Genomic DNA, 16,110 nt, shown 5'->3' on the forward strand with positions numbered 1-16,110 from the left:
TCTGCCATTCCAAAGTAAATTACTTGAGTGCTACCTTTGAAATTTCATTCCTTGTCTTTGCAATACATAGCTCATGGGAAAATAGCCTTAAAAACTATTGTGGTATTGAATATGTTGCTATGTATCTTATTTCTTATAAGTTGCTTGTTGAGCGGTAACCATGTTTCTGGGGACGCCATCAACTTTTACACCTTTGTTGAATATCATGTGAGTTGCTATGCATGTTCGTCTTGTCTGAAGTAAGGGCGATTTATCATGATGAAATGGTTTGGGTATGCATGTTGTTAGAGAAGAACATTGGGCCGCTAACTAAAGCCATGAATCATGGTGGAAGTTTCAGTTTGAACACCAATCCTCAATATCTTATGAGAATATTATCTGTTGTTGAATGCTTATGCATTAAAGAGGAGTCCATTATCTGTTTTCTATGTTGTCCCGGTATGGATGTCCATGGTTGAGATTTATTAAAAACGAGAAATCAAATGCGATTTATCTCCTTGGACCTTTGTACAGGCGGCATAGAGGTACCCCTTTGTGACACTTGGTTGAAACATATGTTATGCAATGATAATCCATGTAAATCCAAGCTAATTAGGACAAGGTGCGAGCACTATTGGTATTCTATGCATGAGGCTTGCAACTTATAAGATGTCTTTTACATAACGCATATGAATTATTACTACCGTTGATAAAATTGTTTCTATGTTTTCAAAATAAAAGCTCTAGCACAAAAATAGTAATCCATGCTTCCCTCTGCGAAGGGTCATTCTTTTACTTTATGTTGAGTCAGTTTACCTACTTCTTTCTATCTTAGAAGCAAACACTTGTGTCAACTGTGTGCATTGATTCCTACATACTTGCTTATTTGCATTCATCATATTACTTTATGTTGACAATTATCCATGAGATATACATGTTGAAGTTGAAAGCAACTGCTGAAACTGATATCTTCCTTTGTGTTGCTTCAAAACTTTCTACTAAGAATCTATTGCTTTATGAGTTAACTCTTATGCAAGTCTTATTGATTCTTGTCTTGAAAGTACTATTCATGAAAAGTCTTTGTTATATGATTCAGTTGTTTAATCATTGTCTTTACCATTGCTTCGAATCACTTCATTCATCTCATATGCTTTACAATAGTATTATTGATCAAGATTATGATAGCATGTCACTTCAGAAATTATCATTGTTATCGTTTACCTACTCGAGGGCGAGTAGGAACTAAGCTTGGGGATGCTTGATATGTCTAAAACGTATCTATAATTTCTTATGTTCCATGCTACTTTTATGACAATACTCACATGTTTTATACATACTTTACATCATTATTATGCATTTTCCGGCACTAACCTATTAACGAGATGCCGAAGCGCCAGTTGCTGTTTTCTGCTGTTTTTGGTTTCAGAAATCCTACAAAGGAAATATTCTTGGAATTGGACGAAATCAACGCCCAGGGTCTTATTTTTCCACGGAGCTTCCAGAAGACCGAAGAGCATACGAGGTGGGGCGACGAGGCGCCCAGACCACAGGGCCGCGCGGCCTGGGTGGGGCCCGCGCCGCCCTATGGTGTCGGGCTCTCGTGCCTCCACCGACCCTGCCCTTCCGCCTACTTAAACTCTCTGTCGCGAAAACCCTATTACCTAGAGCCACGATACGGAAATACTTCCAGAGACGCCGCCGCCGCCAATCCCATCTCGGGGGATTCAGGAGATCGCCTCCGGCACCCTGCCGGAGAGGGGAATCATCACCGGAGGGCTCTACATCATCATGCCCGCCTCCGGATTGATGTGTGAGTAGTTCATCCTTGGACTATGGGTCCATAGCAGTAGCTAGATGGTTGTCTTCTCCTCATTGTGCTATCATGTTTGATCTTGTGAGCTGCCTATCATGATCAAGATCATCTATTTATAATGCTACATGTTGTGTTTGTTGGGATCCGATGAATATTGAATACTATGTCAAGTTGATTATCAATCTATCATACATATGTTGTTTATGTTCTTGCATGCTCTCCGTTGCTAGTAGAGGCTCTGGCCAAGTTGATACTTATAACTCCAACAGGGAGTATTTATGCTAGATAGTGGGTTCATGCCTCCATTGAATCTGGGACAGTGACAGAAAGTTCTAAGGTTGTGGATGTGCTGTTGCCACTAGGGATAAAACATCAATGCTTTGTCTAAGGATATTTGTGTTGATTACATTACGCACCATACTTAATGCAATTGTCTCTTGTTTGCAACTTAATACTGGAAGGGGTGCGGATGCTAACCCGAAGGTGGACTTTTTAGGCATAGATGCATGCTCGATAGCGGTCCATGTACTTTGTCGTAATGCCCTGATTAAATCTCATAGTAATCATCATGATATGTATGCATCTCTATTTGTTAATTGCCCAACTGTAATTTGTTCACCCAACATGCTATTTATCTTATGGGAGAGACATCACTAGTGAACTGTGGACCCCGGTCCATTCTTTTACATCTAAATACAATCTACTGCAATCATTGTTCTCTACTGTTCTTCGTAAACAAACATCATCTTCCACACTACATTTAATCCTTTGTTTACAGCAAGCCGGTGAGATTGACAACCTCACTGTTACGTTGGGGCAAAGTATTTTGATTGTGTTGTGCAGGTTCCACGTTGGCGCCGGAAGCCCTGGTGTTGCGCCGCACTACACTCTGTCACCAACGACCTTCACGTGGCCCTTGACTCCTACTGGTTCGATAAACCTTGGTTTTTTTCTGAGGGAAAACTTACTGCTGTGCGCATCACACCTCCCTCTTGGGGTTCCCAACGGACGTGTGCATCACGCGCCATCAACCTCCTCCTGGACTATTAACACGCACCCTTATGTACCTAAGACCACAAAGGTACCAATGCCATCACTGAAGCCTCTCATCCCGAGACCTTGGGAACTTAGTGTCGAGGAAACCAACGCGGCCGCGGCTGCTCACCATGAGAAATGGAATGCGGATATGAAGAAGAAAAAAGAGCCTGAGCCCAAGCCAGTATTTACTGAGAAGGAAAAGAAGTGGGCTAAGGATTTTTTGACGACACCATCCCAAGTCGAGCGGAATCTGCCAGATGACTATGGACGTGAATTTCGTAGGCAAGAAGCAATATTGGAAAAAGCGGAGGCGGAGAAGAAAGCCTTGGCGGAGAAGGAGAAGAAAGCCTTGGAGGAGAAAAAGGAAGAAAGTAAAAAAAGCGGGAAACAAGTTTCCCAGCTCGGGGAACAGAATAAACAATCGATCCACCCGCTCATAGTGAAAGCCGGTCCGGATAAGGACTTTGAACTAATGGACCCCGCTATCTAAGCAGCTGCGGCAGCACATGGAATGACTGTAGCGGAGGACAAAGAAAAAGTGGCCGGGTGGGGTATGACTCTTCGTGCATTGTTAGGCCTTGAGGATGCGCCACTAAGTGAGGTAGCATTTACATATGTGCCGAATGGGCCTCTCGTCAAGCCTGCGCAGGAAGAGAGTCTACCAACACAAATGCGAAATCTGCTACGTTGGTACAAGAATTTCATAAAAAATAAGATCGGCAAAGAATATATTTATGCGGAAGTTAGAGAGGAGCATCACTTCAAACAGTACTCTGTACAAGTTCATATGAGTGAATTGTTCCAGCTGTTCAATCTGCGCGAGCTCGACAAATCTATCTTGAGTTGCTACGTTCTGTAAGTGATTTATTTCTACCTCATCTCGTTCATTGCCTGCACTATATATATATTGTCCTAACTATATTGTTGTGTACGCTATTATGCAGAATGAAGATTGGGGAATGCAAAAAAAGGAACATCCATAATGTTGGGTTCATTGACCCACATATCGTTAATGGATATGTGTTAGAAAGATACCCCCGCCACGTGGAGAAAGACCTGTGGGATTTCTTACAAAGCAGCAACTCAAAAGTCAAATTATATTTCCTTACCATTTTGGGTGAGTGTTTCTGTCTTGTGCACATTCTCTTTTGTTTACTCCATGCATGGTATGTCTAATCGATGAGTTATGCATGACTGTGCATGTAACGTGTCCGTGAGTTCCATCGGATTATGCTAATAATTGAATTTTACACCTTCAGAGTTCTCATCATGGACTCTCTGAATATGGATTCAAAGCTTTGGGTCGACATGAGAAATATGCTGCAAAAGTAATTATTTTCAATCATTTGCGCTCTATATCAATCGACCTCTTTCGTTCATTTCCTAATATCAAGTAACTAATAACTCCCTTGTTCATTTAATTTTCTTTGACCTGTAGGGTTCGGAGACGGTTCTCAGATCAAATGGTCGGTGAATTCAAACATGACCTAGAATTTAGAAGGCTTACAGAAATGTGGATACTCAGCCACCGGGGACCAATCTATGTGGATACTATGTTTGTGAGTTCATCCGGAGACACACCTCTGAGCGGAGGCCGTCGGATAGCAACATGCGGAGGAATGACTTGCGGAAGAAGCTTAGTCCAGAAGCTCGCTTCCGACCAATTCAAGAGGAATTAGCAGGATTTTTGGTGAGGGAAGTCCTCCATCCTAAAGGAGAACACTATTACGAGGACGAAAAACTTCTGATGCCGTAAATTGTGTATGGAAACTTGTTTGAAGTTGTATTTGGTCACCCGAGATTGAATATATATTGTATATTCCTCTTGAATTCTTCTTGTTTGAAATTCTACATTCATATGCATCAACGTGTAACATGCATGTATATAGTAGCATAGAATATGTGTACTGAAACTTCTTCAAAATTAAAATAAAACACAAAATAAAATATAAAAGAAATAAAACACTACAAATTAAAAAAAACCAGATTTAGGGGGGGGCTAAAACCCTAAACCTGCGGAGGCCTTTAGTCGCGGTTGGCCAGGCGAACCGCGACTAAAGGTCCTCAGCCCCGACAGACGCCTGGCGCCCACGTGGACGGGCCTTTAGTCGCGGTTCGTAAGCAACCGCGACTAGGGGTGGGGGGGGTGGGGGGGCCTTTGCGAACCGCGACTAAATGCCGTTTTTCTACGAGTGCTTGTCATTTTGCTCAACTCTCGGATAACCAATCTTTGAATCATTCGTTGAAAATCACTGTTTTCCGTCCAATAAAGCTCATCGCAGTTTCGCCAAAATATTAAAGAAGATGCTGGCCACGAGGCTTGCTCCTTTGCTCCCAGAGCTAGTGTCGCCAAGCCAGTCTGTATTCATCAAGCGACGTTGCATTTGTTAGGGCAATATGCTTGTTGTATTACCAGGGGGCCAAAGGGCACATTATATAGTACATGTACATGTGCACATATGCAGAAAGCCCCCTAACATATGGGGAAACTACAATAGATAGATATATACATCTAACACCCCCCCCCCCGCAAACTCATGGTGGATCCACAACACCGAGGTTGGAGGGTAAGAAATCATGCTGCGCTCGAGGCTGTGCCTTCGTAAAGAAATCCGCCAACCGCAAATCTAAAGGCACATCATGAACCGCAACAACATCATCCTGCACTGTGCACGTGTGTAAAAAGCATCAACACCGATATGCTTGGTCAGCTCATGCTTGACCGGATCACGTGCAATACTGATAGCACCTTTACTGTCAGACAAAAGTGGAGTGGGTGTCGTAACAGAGACCCCAAAATCTGCAAGCAACCACCGTAACCAAGTCACCTCAACAATCAACAAAGCCATAGCCCGCAACTCAGCCTCAACACTCGAACGGGAAACTGCGACCTGTTTCTTCGTCTTCCAAGCAACAAGAGAACCACCAAGAAACACACAGTAAGCGTAAAGCGAACGACGATCCGTAGGATCACTCGCCCATGTAGCATCCGAATAGCACTCGGAGCCGGGAGAGAGCTGGAACGGGAAAGAAAAGGCGACGAGTGATCGTGCCACGAAGATAACGAAGAACACGGAGGAGATGACTATAGTGAACGAGTGGTAGGAGCTGAGACAAACCGACTCGTAATATGAACAGGATAAGAAATATCGGGACGAGTGACATCAAGATAAACAAGACTCCCAACAAGATGGCGATAACGGGTGGGATCAGGAAGAGGATCACCATCAGTAGGACGAAGCTTAACATTAAGCTCCATAGGAGTATCGACTGTGCGCTCATCCCCAAGTGCAGCACGAGCAAGAAGATCCTGAATGTACTTTTCCTGAGAGATAGAAAAGCCATCGAAGTGGAGGAAACCTCAATGCCAAGAAAATAGCGAAGAGGACCAAGATCAGTCATAAGAAACCGATCACGAAGACGAGCCCTTGACGAAGGCAATATACTCGGAATCATCACCGCGAATGATCATATCATCAACATAGAGAAGAAGAAGAGTACGTCCACGAGGAGAAGTGTGAACGAAAAGTGCTTGGATCATGAAGACTAGGAGAGAAACCAGCAGCGAGTCACAACGGAGGCGAAGCGCTCAAACCAGGCACGAGGGGCCTGTTTGAGACCATAGAGAGAACGTCGAAGACGACAAACCATCCCATCGGGAACAGAATACCCGGGAGGAGGCTGCATGTAAACCTCCTCACTCAACTCGCCATTAAGAAAAGCATTCTGAACATCAAGCTGGGAGACGGACCAGCGGCGAACGGTAAGCAACAGCAAGAAGGGTACGCACGGTAGTCATATGAGCCACGGGGGCAAAAGTCTCATCATAGTCACGCCCGTGCTCCCGCTGAAAACCACGAGCCACAAGACGCGCTTTATAGCGCTCAAGAGATCCATCGGAGCGAGTATTAATTTTATAGACCCACTTACACGTGATGGGACGAACACCGAAGGGGGAGAAACAAGATCCCAAGTGCCGGTGCGCTCAAGCGCAGCGATCTCCTCAGCCATGGCAAGCTGCCATTCAGGATGACGCTCGGCATCCCGATAAGAAGTCGGCTCGGAAACGACAGAGAGACCATACTGAATAGGAGAGTAACGAACTGGAGCACAACGCTGACGAACAGGCCGGGAAGGGGGAAGCTCATCTGCAGAAGACAAGTCATCAGAAGAAGAGGAAGAAGGGACAGCATCGGAAGGAGCCGAAGCCGGAGAACGAGGAGTACTAGGTGGACTAGACGAACGAGAGGATGGCGCCGAAGGGGGCGCATCCGAAGTAGGAGGTGTTGTGAAGTGTATATGTGAATTGCCTAGCCCTTTCCATCAGTTCAGACTTTTGGTTCAAGTGGCTAGTGCATGAAGCTTAACATGGTATCAGAGCACCAGGTCTCGAGTTCAAATCCTGGCTTTCACATGGTTTTCGCAATTAAGCCTAAAAATTGCTGTTGCCACCCTCTTTAGCCACCGCTGTTTCGGTGTGCCCTTCTTCTTTCACGTGTTGACTTTCTCTTTTCCCGTCACACGCGAGTGGGGGTGTTGTGAAGTGTATATGTGAATTGCCTAGCCTTTTCCATCAGTTCAGACTTTTGGTTCAAGTGGCTAGTGCATGAAGCTTAACAGGAGGAAGGGAAGGAGGGACATCAGGGGGTGCATCCGGAAAAAGAAGAAAAGAGATATCATCCACCGGGTAAGTACCCGAGGTGGGGCGAGGATAGAAGGGACGCGTCTCATCAAATGTGACGTCACGAGAGATGCGCATCCGACGACCAACGGGGTCCCAACAGCGATAGCCCTTATGCTCATCACTGTATCCGAGAAAAACACACTCAACAGACTGAGCGGTCAGTTTAGTGCGTTCGCGAGGAGGCGAAGGACATAGCGAGACGCAACCAAATGAACGGAGAGTCGAGTAGTCCGGAGAAACACCGAGAGACGCTCGAGAGGAATGCCACCCCGTAGAGTAGCGGAAGGCTGAATGTTAATGAGGTGGGCTGACGTAGCGACAGCCTCAGCCCGTAAATGTGGCGGAAGAGAAGAGGCAATCATCATAGCACGGGTGGTCTCAAGAAGATGACGATGCTTACGCTCGGCGACGCCATTTTGAGCATGCGCGCCGAGACAAGAAAACTGAGCGAGGGTGCCCTCCTCAGCAAGGACACCACAAAGGTGCTGAGAGATATACTCACCAGCAGAAACAGCACGGAACACGCGAATGGGTGAGGAATACTGAGTGCGGACCATGGCCGCAAAACGCTGATAAATAGAGAGCACCTCACTGCGAGAGCGCATGAAAAACACTCAGGTGTACCGTGAAAAATCATCAATGAATAAGATATAGTATCGATGGCCCCTTTCGAAGCGAAGGGAGTCGGACCCCAAACATCCGAATGGACTAAATCGAACGGTCGCCGAGAGACAGACACACTAGTAGGATAGGGAAGCTGAATCTGTTTGCCTAACCTACAACCCCGACAAGGTAACGACCCATCTCCGGAGACAGACCCCAGAAGGCCACGATGAACCGAAGACGACAGGCGAGAGTCACAAAGGTGACCAAGACGATGATGCCACTGCTGAAAAGAGCCGGTGACAGAGGCAACAACCGGAGGAGAACTGGTAGAGGAAGTGGCAGCGGAAGGAACACGAAGCCAGCCTAACTCCCAAAGCCCCGGAGACTGACGGCTACGAGGACCAGCTCCAACCAGGGCATGTGTGCGACGATCCTGAACCGCACACGACTCAGCGTCAAGAATGACGCGACAACCGAGAATCGGTGAGCTGGCTAGCAGAGAAAAGGTTCATCCGAAGGCGAGGAACATGAGAAACATCGGGGACAGAGAAAGAGGGAGTAGAAAGGGTGCCTCGTACTAGAAACAGGAATAGAGGTACCATCAGCCGTGACAACACGGACAGGAGAAATAAGAGACCGAAGAGCGAGACGGAATAGAAGACTCGCAGGTCATATGAAAGGAAGCTCCGTAATCCGGATACCACGGGGACGTACTCGATCGTGTAGAAAGTGGTGGTCGCGCGAGTGCCGAAGAGCCGGTCACGGAACCAGCAGCGCCCGGCGAGGAAGAGTCCGGAGTAGCGAGCAGCACCACGAAGACCCCGAGAATGTCCCGATCGAGAGTGCAACCTGCAGAAGATTCGAAGAGCCAGCCCGCCGACGATCCTGGAACTGCTGACGTAAACTGGGATCCCGCGTCCAGCAGGTGGAGGAAGTGTGGCCAACCTGGCCACAGTAGGTGCAATGAGGACGAGGGCGGAGACTCGGACCGGGAGGCTGCTGCCGTAAACTGGAATCCCAAGCATCAAGCAGCACTGCGCTATCTCATGCGCAGAGAGGGGCGCGACTGGAGAGGTCGACGTACAATCAGGTGCCGACGAGGAGCTATCATCCACACGCACAGAGGCCACCAAAGGGGGCGACGGAGAGCAACACGCCGATGAAGACAGAGTCGGCAAAGCGCGGTCATAACCACGTGAAGAGGCCGTGAAAGTCGATGTAGAGCGGCAAGCCGACGCAGACGGAGTCGATGAAGCGAGGCCATAACCGCGGGAAGAGGCCGCAAAAGTTGATGTAGAGCGGCGGGCCGACGTAAACGAAGTCGGCGAAGCGCGGGCAGAGTCGCGTGAAGAGGCCGCAAAAGTCGATGTAGAGCGGCGAGCCGACGTAGACGGAGTCGGTGCAGCGCGGGAAGAGCCGCGTGAAGAGGCTGCAAACGGCGACGAAGAATGGCTAGCCGTCATACACGGAGGCAACGGACAAATACCAAGTACCGAAGGAAGACCCAAAGAGAAGGCGGGATCAGCGGAAGAAGACATAGCTGACGTCAGTATTTTTTTTTTGCTTTTTTTTTTTACCTCAGATCAAGTCAACGAGCAGGGAAAGAATAGGGCCGGCGCGGAAAGAAGAGGGCCGGCGCGGGATCAAGCAGAGCAGGGGGCGAACGGGCCAAGCGGGCCAGGAGATCGAGCGGATTGGAGATCGGCCGGGATCAGCGGATGGCGACGGGATCGGGAGGAGCGATTGGCGACAGGAGCCTGGCGAAGGCGAATCCGGGCGGCCGCGGGTCGCGCGGGATCGGGAGCAGGCGGCGGCCTCACGCGGGAGCAGGCGGCGGCCTCACGCGGGCGAACGGATCGAGCGGAGCCGCGGTTCGGACGAGATCGACGCGCAGGGGAGATCGGCCGGGGCGTCGGGCAGATAAGCAGGGGAGAGATCGGCGCGGAGAGAGAAACTGGATCGGCCGGAACAAGCTTGAATGTCGGCCGTACGGACTAGAGGAGGAGGACCAATTTTTGCTCTGATACCATGTTAGGTCAATATGCTTGTTGTATTAACAGGGGGCCAAAGGGCACAATATATAGTACATGTAGAGGTGCACATATGCAGAAAGCCCCCTAACATATGGAGAAACTACAATAGACAGATATATAACAGCATTCAGGGCAACTTTCTTCACGCCCAGGGTTAATCAAGGAGATGCACAAAGAACGGACGTTAGGTTTTTTCCTCATGCTTGAAATTTCGAAAGTGTTTTATTGAGTAAGCTGGCCATACCTCATGGAGGTAAGCTGGTCATACCTCATGGAGCTGCTCAAGATCATTTGGTTTGTCCCTAGATGGAGATGGTGGATTTGGCTGCTGCTACCGTCGGCGTCATCCTCAGTGCTCCTTAAACGGAAACCGGGGGCTTCCGTTGCTCACACCCATGGTGCTTTTCATTCTAGCAATTGATCCTCCTCGACATCTCTTCCGAATGGCAGCTGCTGAGGGCATCCTCAGTTCGATCCAGCCTAGACCGCGCGGACATTTCTGTAAGCCCCAAGCAGAGCCACATGAGCGTCGTTTCTCACATTCTTGCAGCTTTTGCTTGTGCGAGCGGTCTGCACACGAACCTGTCGAAGTTGGAAAATTTTCACGTGAGATGCACCAAGGAGCGGATTGCGGCGGCTTTGGAGTGCTGCATGTGAGGATATTTCCATGGCGCGAATCTGTATTGCCGTGACACGACATACATGGACCTTTTTAGGGTGTCAAGAAACATCACCATTAGAGACGGTGCCAAGTGCATCTCAGTTTCCGGAGCTATTAAAGATCGCCATGAGAAAGTGCAGGACGGTGCAAAAGGAACTCCATAACAGTAACTGTACTAGGACTTTGGCAAACATATCCACACCTGAACAATTATCTCAATTCGTCAAGCTTTGGTCCATTTTGAGAAGTTCAGACTTCAGCACACTCCAGACACCATCTCATGGCGGTGGACAAACTCAGGAATATACACAACGGAGTCAGCTTACCGATGCCAGTTCAACGGAGCGATCACACCTTCTCGGACAGACAAAGCGGTTGAAGGCGAAGATGAGGCCGGTGTCGGTTCCTCATCTGGTTGGAGGCTGCCCGGCATTCCGGCAAGCTGCTAAGAGCATCTCCAACAGACGCTGTAAATTGCGGCCGCGCTAAAAAAACCGTCGATTTAGCGCGCCGAAGGCAAAAAACAGCGCTCCAACAGATGCTGTAAAACGGAGCGCGCGGAAATTTTTTTAGCGCAGGCGCTGTATTGCGCTATCTTGTGCGGCAAATATACTGCGCAGGTTGCAGCGCGCTGCAAAGTCCAATTCACGCGCGACGCTCCAACCGTCCTGAAACTTCACTCGCGCGGACGGAGGCGCCGCTGGTTGGCGTGGATGTGCCGCCATGGCTTGGTCTGCCCCCGCCTAGCCTTGCTTCGATGGCATGAACTCCGCTGGCCGCCGCGCCCCGGAGCTCCGCCTCGCCCTGCACCAGCTCGACGACGGCGAGGGTTGCCCGCACCTGCCTTGCTCCCCGCGCGCCCGCCGCCTCGCCCTGCCGGAGCTCCGTCTCGCCCTGCTCCAGCTCGACGATGGCGAGGGCTGCCTGCACCTCGCCTTTCTCCCCGCGCGCCCGCCGCCTCGCCCTGCCGGAGCTCCGCCTCCCCTGCTCCAGCTCGACTACGCCGAGGGCTGCCCGCACCTCGTCTTGCTCCCCGTGCGCCCGCCGCCTCGCCCTGCTCCAGCTCGATGGCGAGGACGGGACATCGGCGCCGATGATGCCGCACAGCTAGCTACCTAGCTACCTTGCAACAACGTCGATTTGATTTCTTGCAACAGCACAGCGGCGGGTAGTACCGTCTCGATTTGATCTGTTGCAACACCGTCGGGAGCGGTTCCAGTAGATCAGCTAGCTTCCTTGAGGTTGATCTCACGATTGATTTGTTCTGATTTGTTCTTGTGAAGAGGGCAGGTGCGCTTGTACTGGAATCGCACGGATCTAGAAATTATGTTGATTTTCAGTCTATTTGTTTGGTCCTGTTTGATCTTCTTTTCATACATATATGTGGAAAAAGGTGTTGTTGGCGCTGTATTTTAACGCGTCTGGTAAAGCGCTGCGCGACGCGCGCTGCAAAATACAGCATCCGGTGAAGCTGTCGCCTGCGTCGCGCTCTAAAAGTGAATACACCGCGCTGCAAACCGATTTTACAGCGTCAAATTTTAGAGCCTCTGTTGGAGATGCTCTAACGACTGAGAACCTGACCATTCGCGGATGGCCGCATAACTCTATGTATATATTATGTCGAATGCACCCCGAAATGGTGCGCCACCTGCTGTTGGAATGCAGCAGGTGGTCAGTGAGAAGATCTTAGCTTGGAATGATTCTTTAGGCATGGCTCCACCTCCCATGAACAAAACAATCAACGTTTGGTGGGACGACAACACTGACTGCAGCCCTGCACAAAGAGAGGAGACGAGAATCTAGTGGTGCTTTCATCTATTCCATGTCAGGGATTTAGAGATGAACAAAAGAATCTTCCAAAACACTACCCTCCGCCTGGACGTGGCGGGGGCTTTGGTGCATGAAGAGATCGCACAACGGGTGCATGCCCACACAGACCCCAGAGATGTTCCACCTATGTTTTTTTTTCTATTCCTTTGGTGTGATCTCTGTACATAAACACTCTAATCGGACGGCAGAATGACTGCCTTTTAACCTCCAAAAAATATAACCATAGACTCCCTTTTGAAAAGAATAATATATACTCCATAGACTAATCAAGATCATATAAAGGTCATTTCACCAGAGGTATTAACCATATTGTGGATTTGTGGTACACATGTCTTCAATTCACCCACAACTATGTTATGTTAAGTTATATACCTCAGGGTCTATAGCTTCTTTTTGTCCCTGCACCTTCTAGCGCCACAAGCTGTTGCTTCAAACGATCAACTATTGCCTCCAACTCAACCTTTTCTGCTTCTCGAGCTTCGGACACCTCTCTAATCAGTTCCTTTGTTCCTACTTCACGTCTTGGCTGAAAATCTCCTTGAACTGCATTTGTGGCTCTTGAATCTCTGATCTTAGCATCTTTCACCCGCTCAAATGGTGTAACATAGTAGAGTGTATCAGTAGAAATTACTCTCGTCACCAGCTCACCATTTCCATTTGCTAGGCCATCAGAAGATGCACCATAGTTTTCTACAAAGAAAAAGAGTATCATATTAGCAATAGTTTGTTGTCATATTTCATCAATTCTTAGGCATACCTGGTCTTTCTATGTTAACCTTTATGCAGTCCTACTTATAGATATGAGGATATATTTTCATTTGCTATTTTAGTACCTTCCAAGACAGTAGAGTTTTTTCTGTCCACCTTCACTCTCTGATCTTGCTCTTTTGTAACATTGTCCGTCTGCATTTCATCAATGGATGCTTGTAAGACATCAACATTGGTCTTAACATTGATGACACGAGTTACTCCATCTGGTCCTCGTATGAGAGTTGTATCACTTTGGACAGTAGCAAGCTCATAATCACAATTGTTTCCCGCCATGATATCCTTCAATTTTGTGCCCTCCTGCTCATCTCTACTTACTGTGACCACGTGTCGTTCCTCATATGGCTGATCTGAGTTGTTTATGGTCACCGCCAACCTGGATAATTTCAGGTACATTGCAGTGACCTCGGTATCCTTTCCGAATATTTGATCCAACTCATCATCACTGATCGCCAAGATATCTTGAAGATCTGAATGCACATCAACTACAATTGCAGGTCCAATGCCTTTGTTGCTGCCAGTGCTCACTGCACCCTCAACGTCACCATGTTCAGAGCTGATATTGTTGTCATCATGCATCATAACAGAGTCTGATACGTGCTCTTTACAATGTTCATTCTTGGAAACAGACACACAGGATGGTTCATCAATTGCAGTCACCAAGACCGTCTCCGCATCAGAAAAAACTTGGTCAGCAACTTTGCGCAAAACTACCTTACGTCTACCTTTTCTTGTCCATGTTGGCACAAAATCCTTGAGAGTTTCTGAATTCTCTTTGAGAGTCTCCCTGTCTTTCAAGGTATGCCTCTCCGCATCCTGCTTATGTGTCATTAGAATGATGCTATTGAGCCTCTCCGCTAGCGGAATCTCGTCCTGTGGATCCTCTGTATCATCAGGCAGAATCATCCCGGCCTTTGGGTGACGCTCTTTGCAAGAATCTACACCAGGAAGATCTTGAGCTTTTCTTTTTCTGGGACTAACCTCAACATGAATTTGTTTCATCCTTGCAGCATTAGCAACAGCAGCAGCACTTGTCGACAAGTAAGGATTCCACCACTGTGAATATGCAACAGTCACACCCGGATCACATTGTGGAATGAAGAAGGTAATATTTTTAGGCTGCATCTTGTATGTTGCCCACGCAGCCTTTCGGCTTGACTTGACACGGGCGACGGTCCTAGGTACGTCCTGATCGAAGCCCAGCTGCCTTGCAACACGATGTGGGCAGTACTGCTCAATGCATCCCATGCCGACAAGCTCGCAAGGCCGCAGACACTGCGCAAAGGATAGCAATTCCTTACTCTCTGCTATATCTTGACCGTGCACCCAGCAGCCAGCTTTGGCTTGCAGCAGAGCAAAGCTAGTACCTTCATAAGGCCTCCAGTCAAACTCATCCGGTGACATGAACACTGAGTGGACGTAGCTAGGATGTAGCGCCTTTTTAACATTGTGCCAGTGGGCAGCCCTGGGCGCGCCAGGATCATCACGGCGAGACGTGCTCTTGGTCTCGGGACGAAGCTCCGGGAACCGCTCCCAGACCCATAGCTGGAGGATGTGCAGCGGGGCACAGCCCAGGAACCGCCGATGGGTCTTGCCCGAGCTCAGGTAGTGCTTGAGGGCGGAGAGGTCCTTGTAAACGCTGGCGAGCGCGGCCGGCGCGAGGGCGACGCACTTGCCGCGAGCCAGTCGGGCAGCGATAGGGAACACCTCCGGCCGGACCACGTCGAATGGCGGCGCCGGAAACACGTACCTTGACAACCACATGGCCAGAAACGCGCCGTGCTCGAGCAATCTGCCGTCGTCGTCCTCCGTCGGCTGCTCAGCGAAGTGCTTAGCCCAGGCGGCATAACTGGCTTTCTTGCACTTGCTCCGGTTCAGTAAGATCCGGACGGCCTCGAGCGCGTCCACGTCCCTGCGGAATTCGTCAGACCGCGAGCCAATGGAGTGGCCCAGCAGGGGAAGCCCCCCGAGCACGGCCACGTCCTGGAGCGTCACCGTGGCTTCGCCCCACGGGAAGACGAAGGTGCTGGTGTCGGCGGACCAGAAGGGCGCGAGCTGGAGCAGCAGGCCCTCGTCCCGCCGCACCCAGCTCGTGGTTGCAAGAACGGCGGGCAAGATCCGGACCTTCCGCCACAGCAGCTCGTGCCGCGGCCGGAGCTTGGCGACCCACCGCCTCCACTGCTTCGATGTGCCGGGCCAGCCGCTCAACTCCACCTGGAGCTCGTCGGCAAGAACAGGGCCGGCATCGGGGGAGGGGGCTAATGGTAGGGCGGGGGGATGGGCGCTGTCCCCACGGGGCAGCAGGAAGTGGGCAGATCGGGCGACGGGGCGGGAGGGATCGCCGCCGGAGATGATTTGGGTGGTGGATTCTTCAACCAAGACCTCCTCGACGGTGGACATTGCGGTGCTGGTGGTCGGGGGTTTTCAGGGGAGGAAAAGGTGAGGGAGGCGACAGTGGATCATCGACTGTGCTGGGTGCCCAGTGCCGACCACCCGACCGCTCCCGCTGATTTGGGATTGGTCGCAAATCCTATTTGACGCTCCGTGTCGCTGTTTCTGGGCCTTCTCCGCACAAGCAGCCCCTACTCTTCACAAACTCACAAATGCCTTCCCATATTTTTTTAAGTATGAAGTACTCCATTTGTTCTCTTAGGGCATCTCCAACGCGGGTACGCAAAAGGTAAAACGGATATCGCGT

General features: G+C 49.5%; 1 protein-coding gene across 1 annotated transcript; it reads right to left on the reverse strand.

The window, feature by feature from the left end:
* Window positions 1–12,981: 12,981 nt before the first annotated feature.
* Window positions 12,982–15,900, reverse strand: LOC124652984. Its single transcript, XM_047192034.1, has 2 exons — window positions 13,478–15,900; window positions 12,982–13,334 (listed from the first exon to the last, which is right to left on the reverse strand). Exons 1-2 carry the CDS (start codon window positions 15,810–15,812, stop codon window positions 13,018–13,020), a joined length of 2,652 nt encoding a protein of 883 aa, XP_047047990.1. The 5' UTR covers window positions 15,813–15,900; the 3' UTR covers window positions 12,982–13,017.
* Between the last annotated feature and the right edge of the window lie 210 nt (window positions 15,901–16,110).

The sequence above is a fragment of the Lolium rigidum genome, chromosome 5, assembly GCF_022539505.1.
Source record: "Lolium rigidum isolate FL_2022 chromosome 5, APGP_CSIRO_Lrig_0.1, whole genome shotgun sequence".
Classification (NCBI taxonomy): domain Eukaryota; kingdom Viridiplantae; phylum Streptophyta; class Magnoliopsida; order Poales; family Poaceae; genus Lolium; species Lolium rigidum.

Bases quoted from the DNA above. Each gene is read 5' to 3' on its own strand.
- LOC124652984 (XM_047192034.1), bottom strand. From the start codon at position 15,812: ATGTCCACCGTCGAGGAGGTCTTGGTTGAAGAATCCACCACCCAAATC. The intron at 13,335-13,477 runs GTACTAAAATAG...TTTTCTTTGTAG, and splicing joins AAACTCTACTGTCTTGGAAG to AAAACTATGGTGCATCTTCT.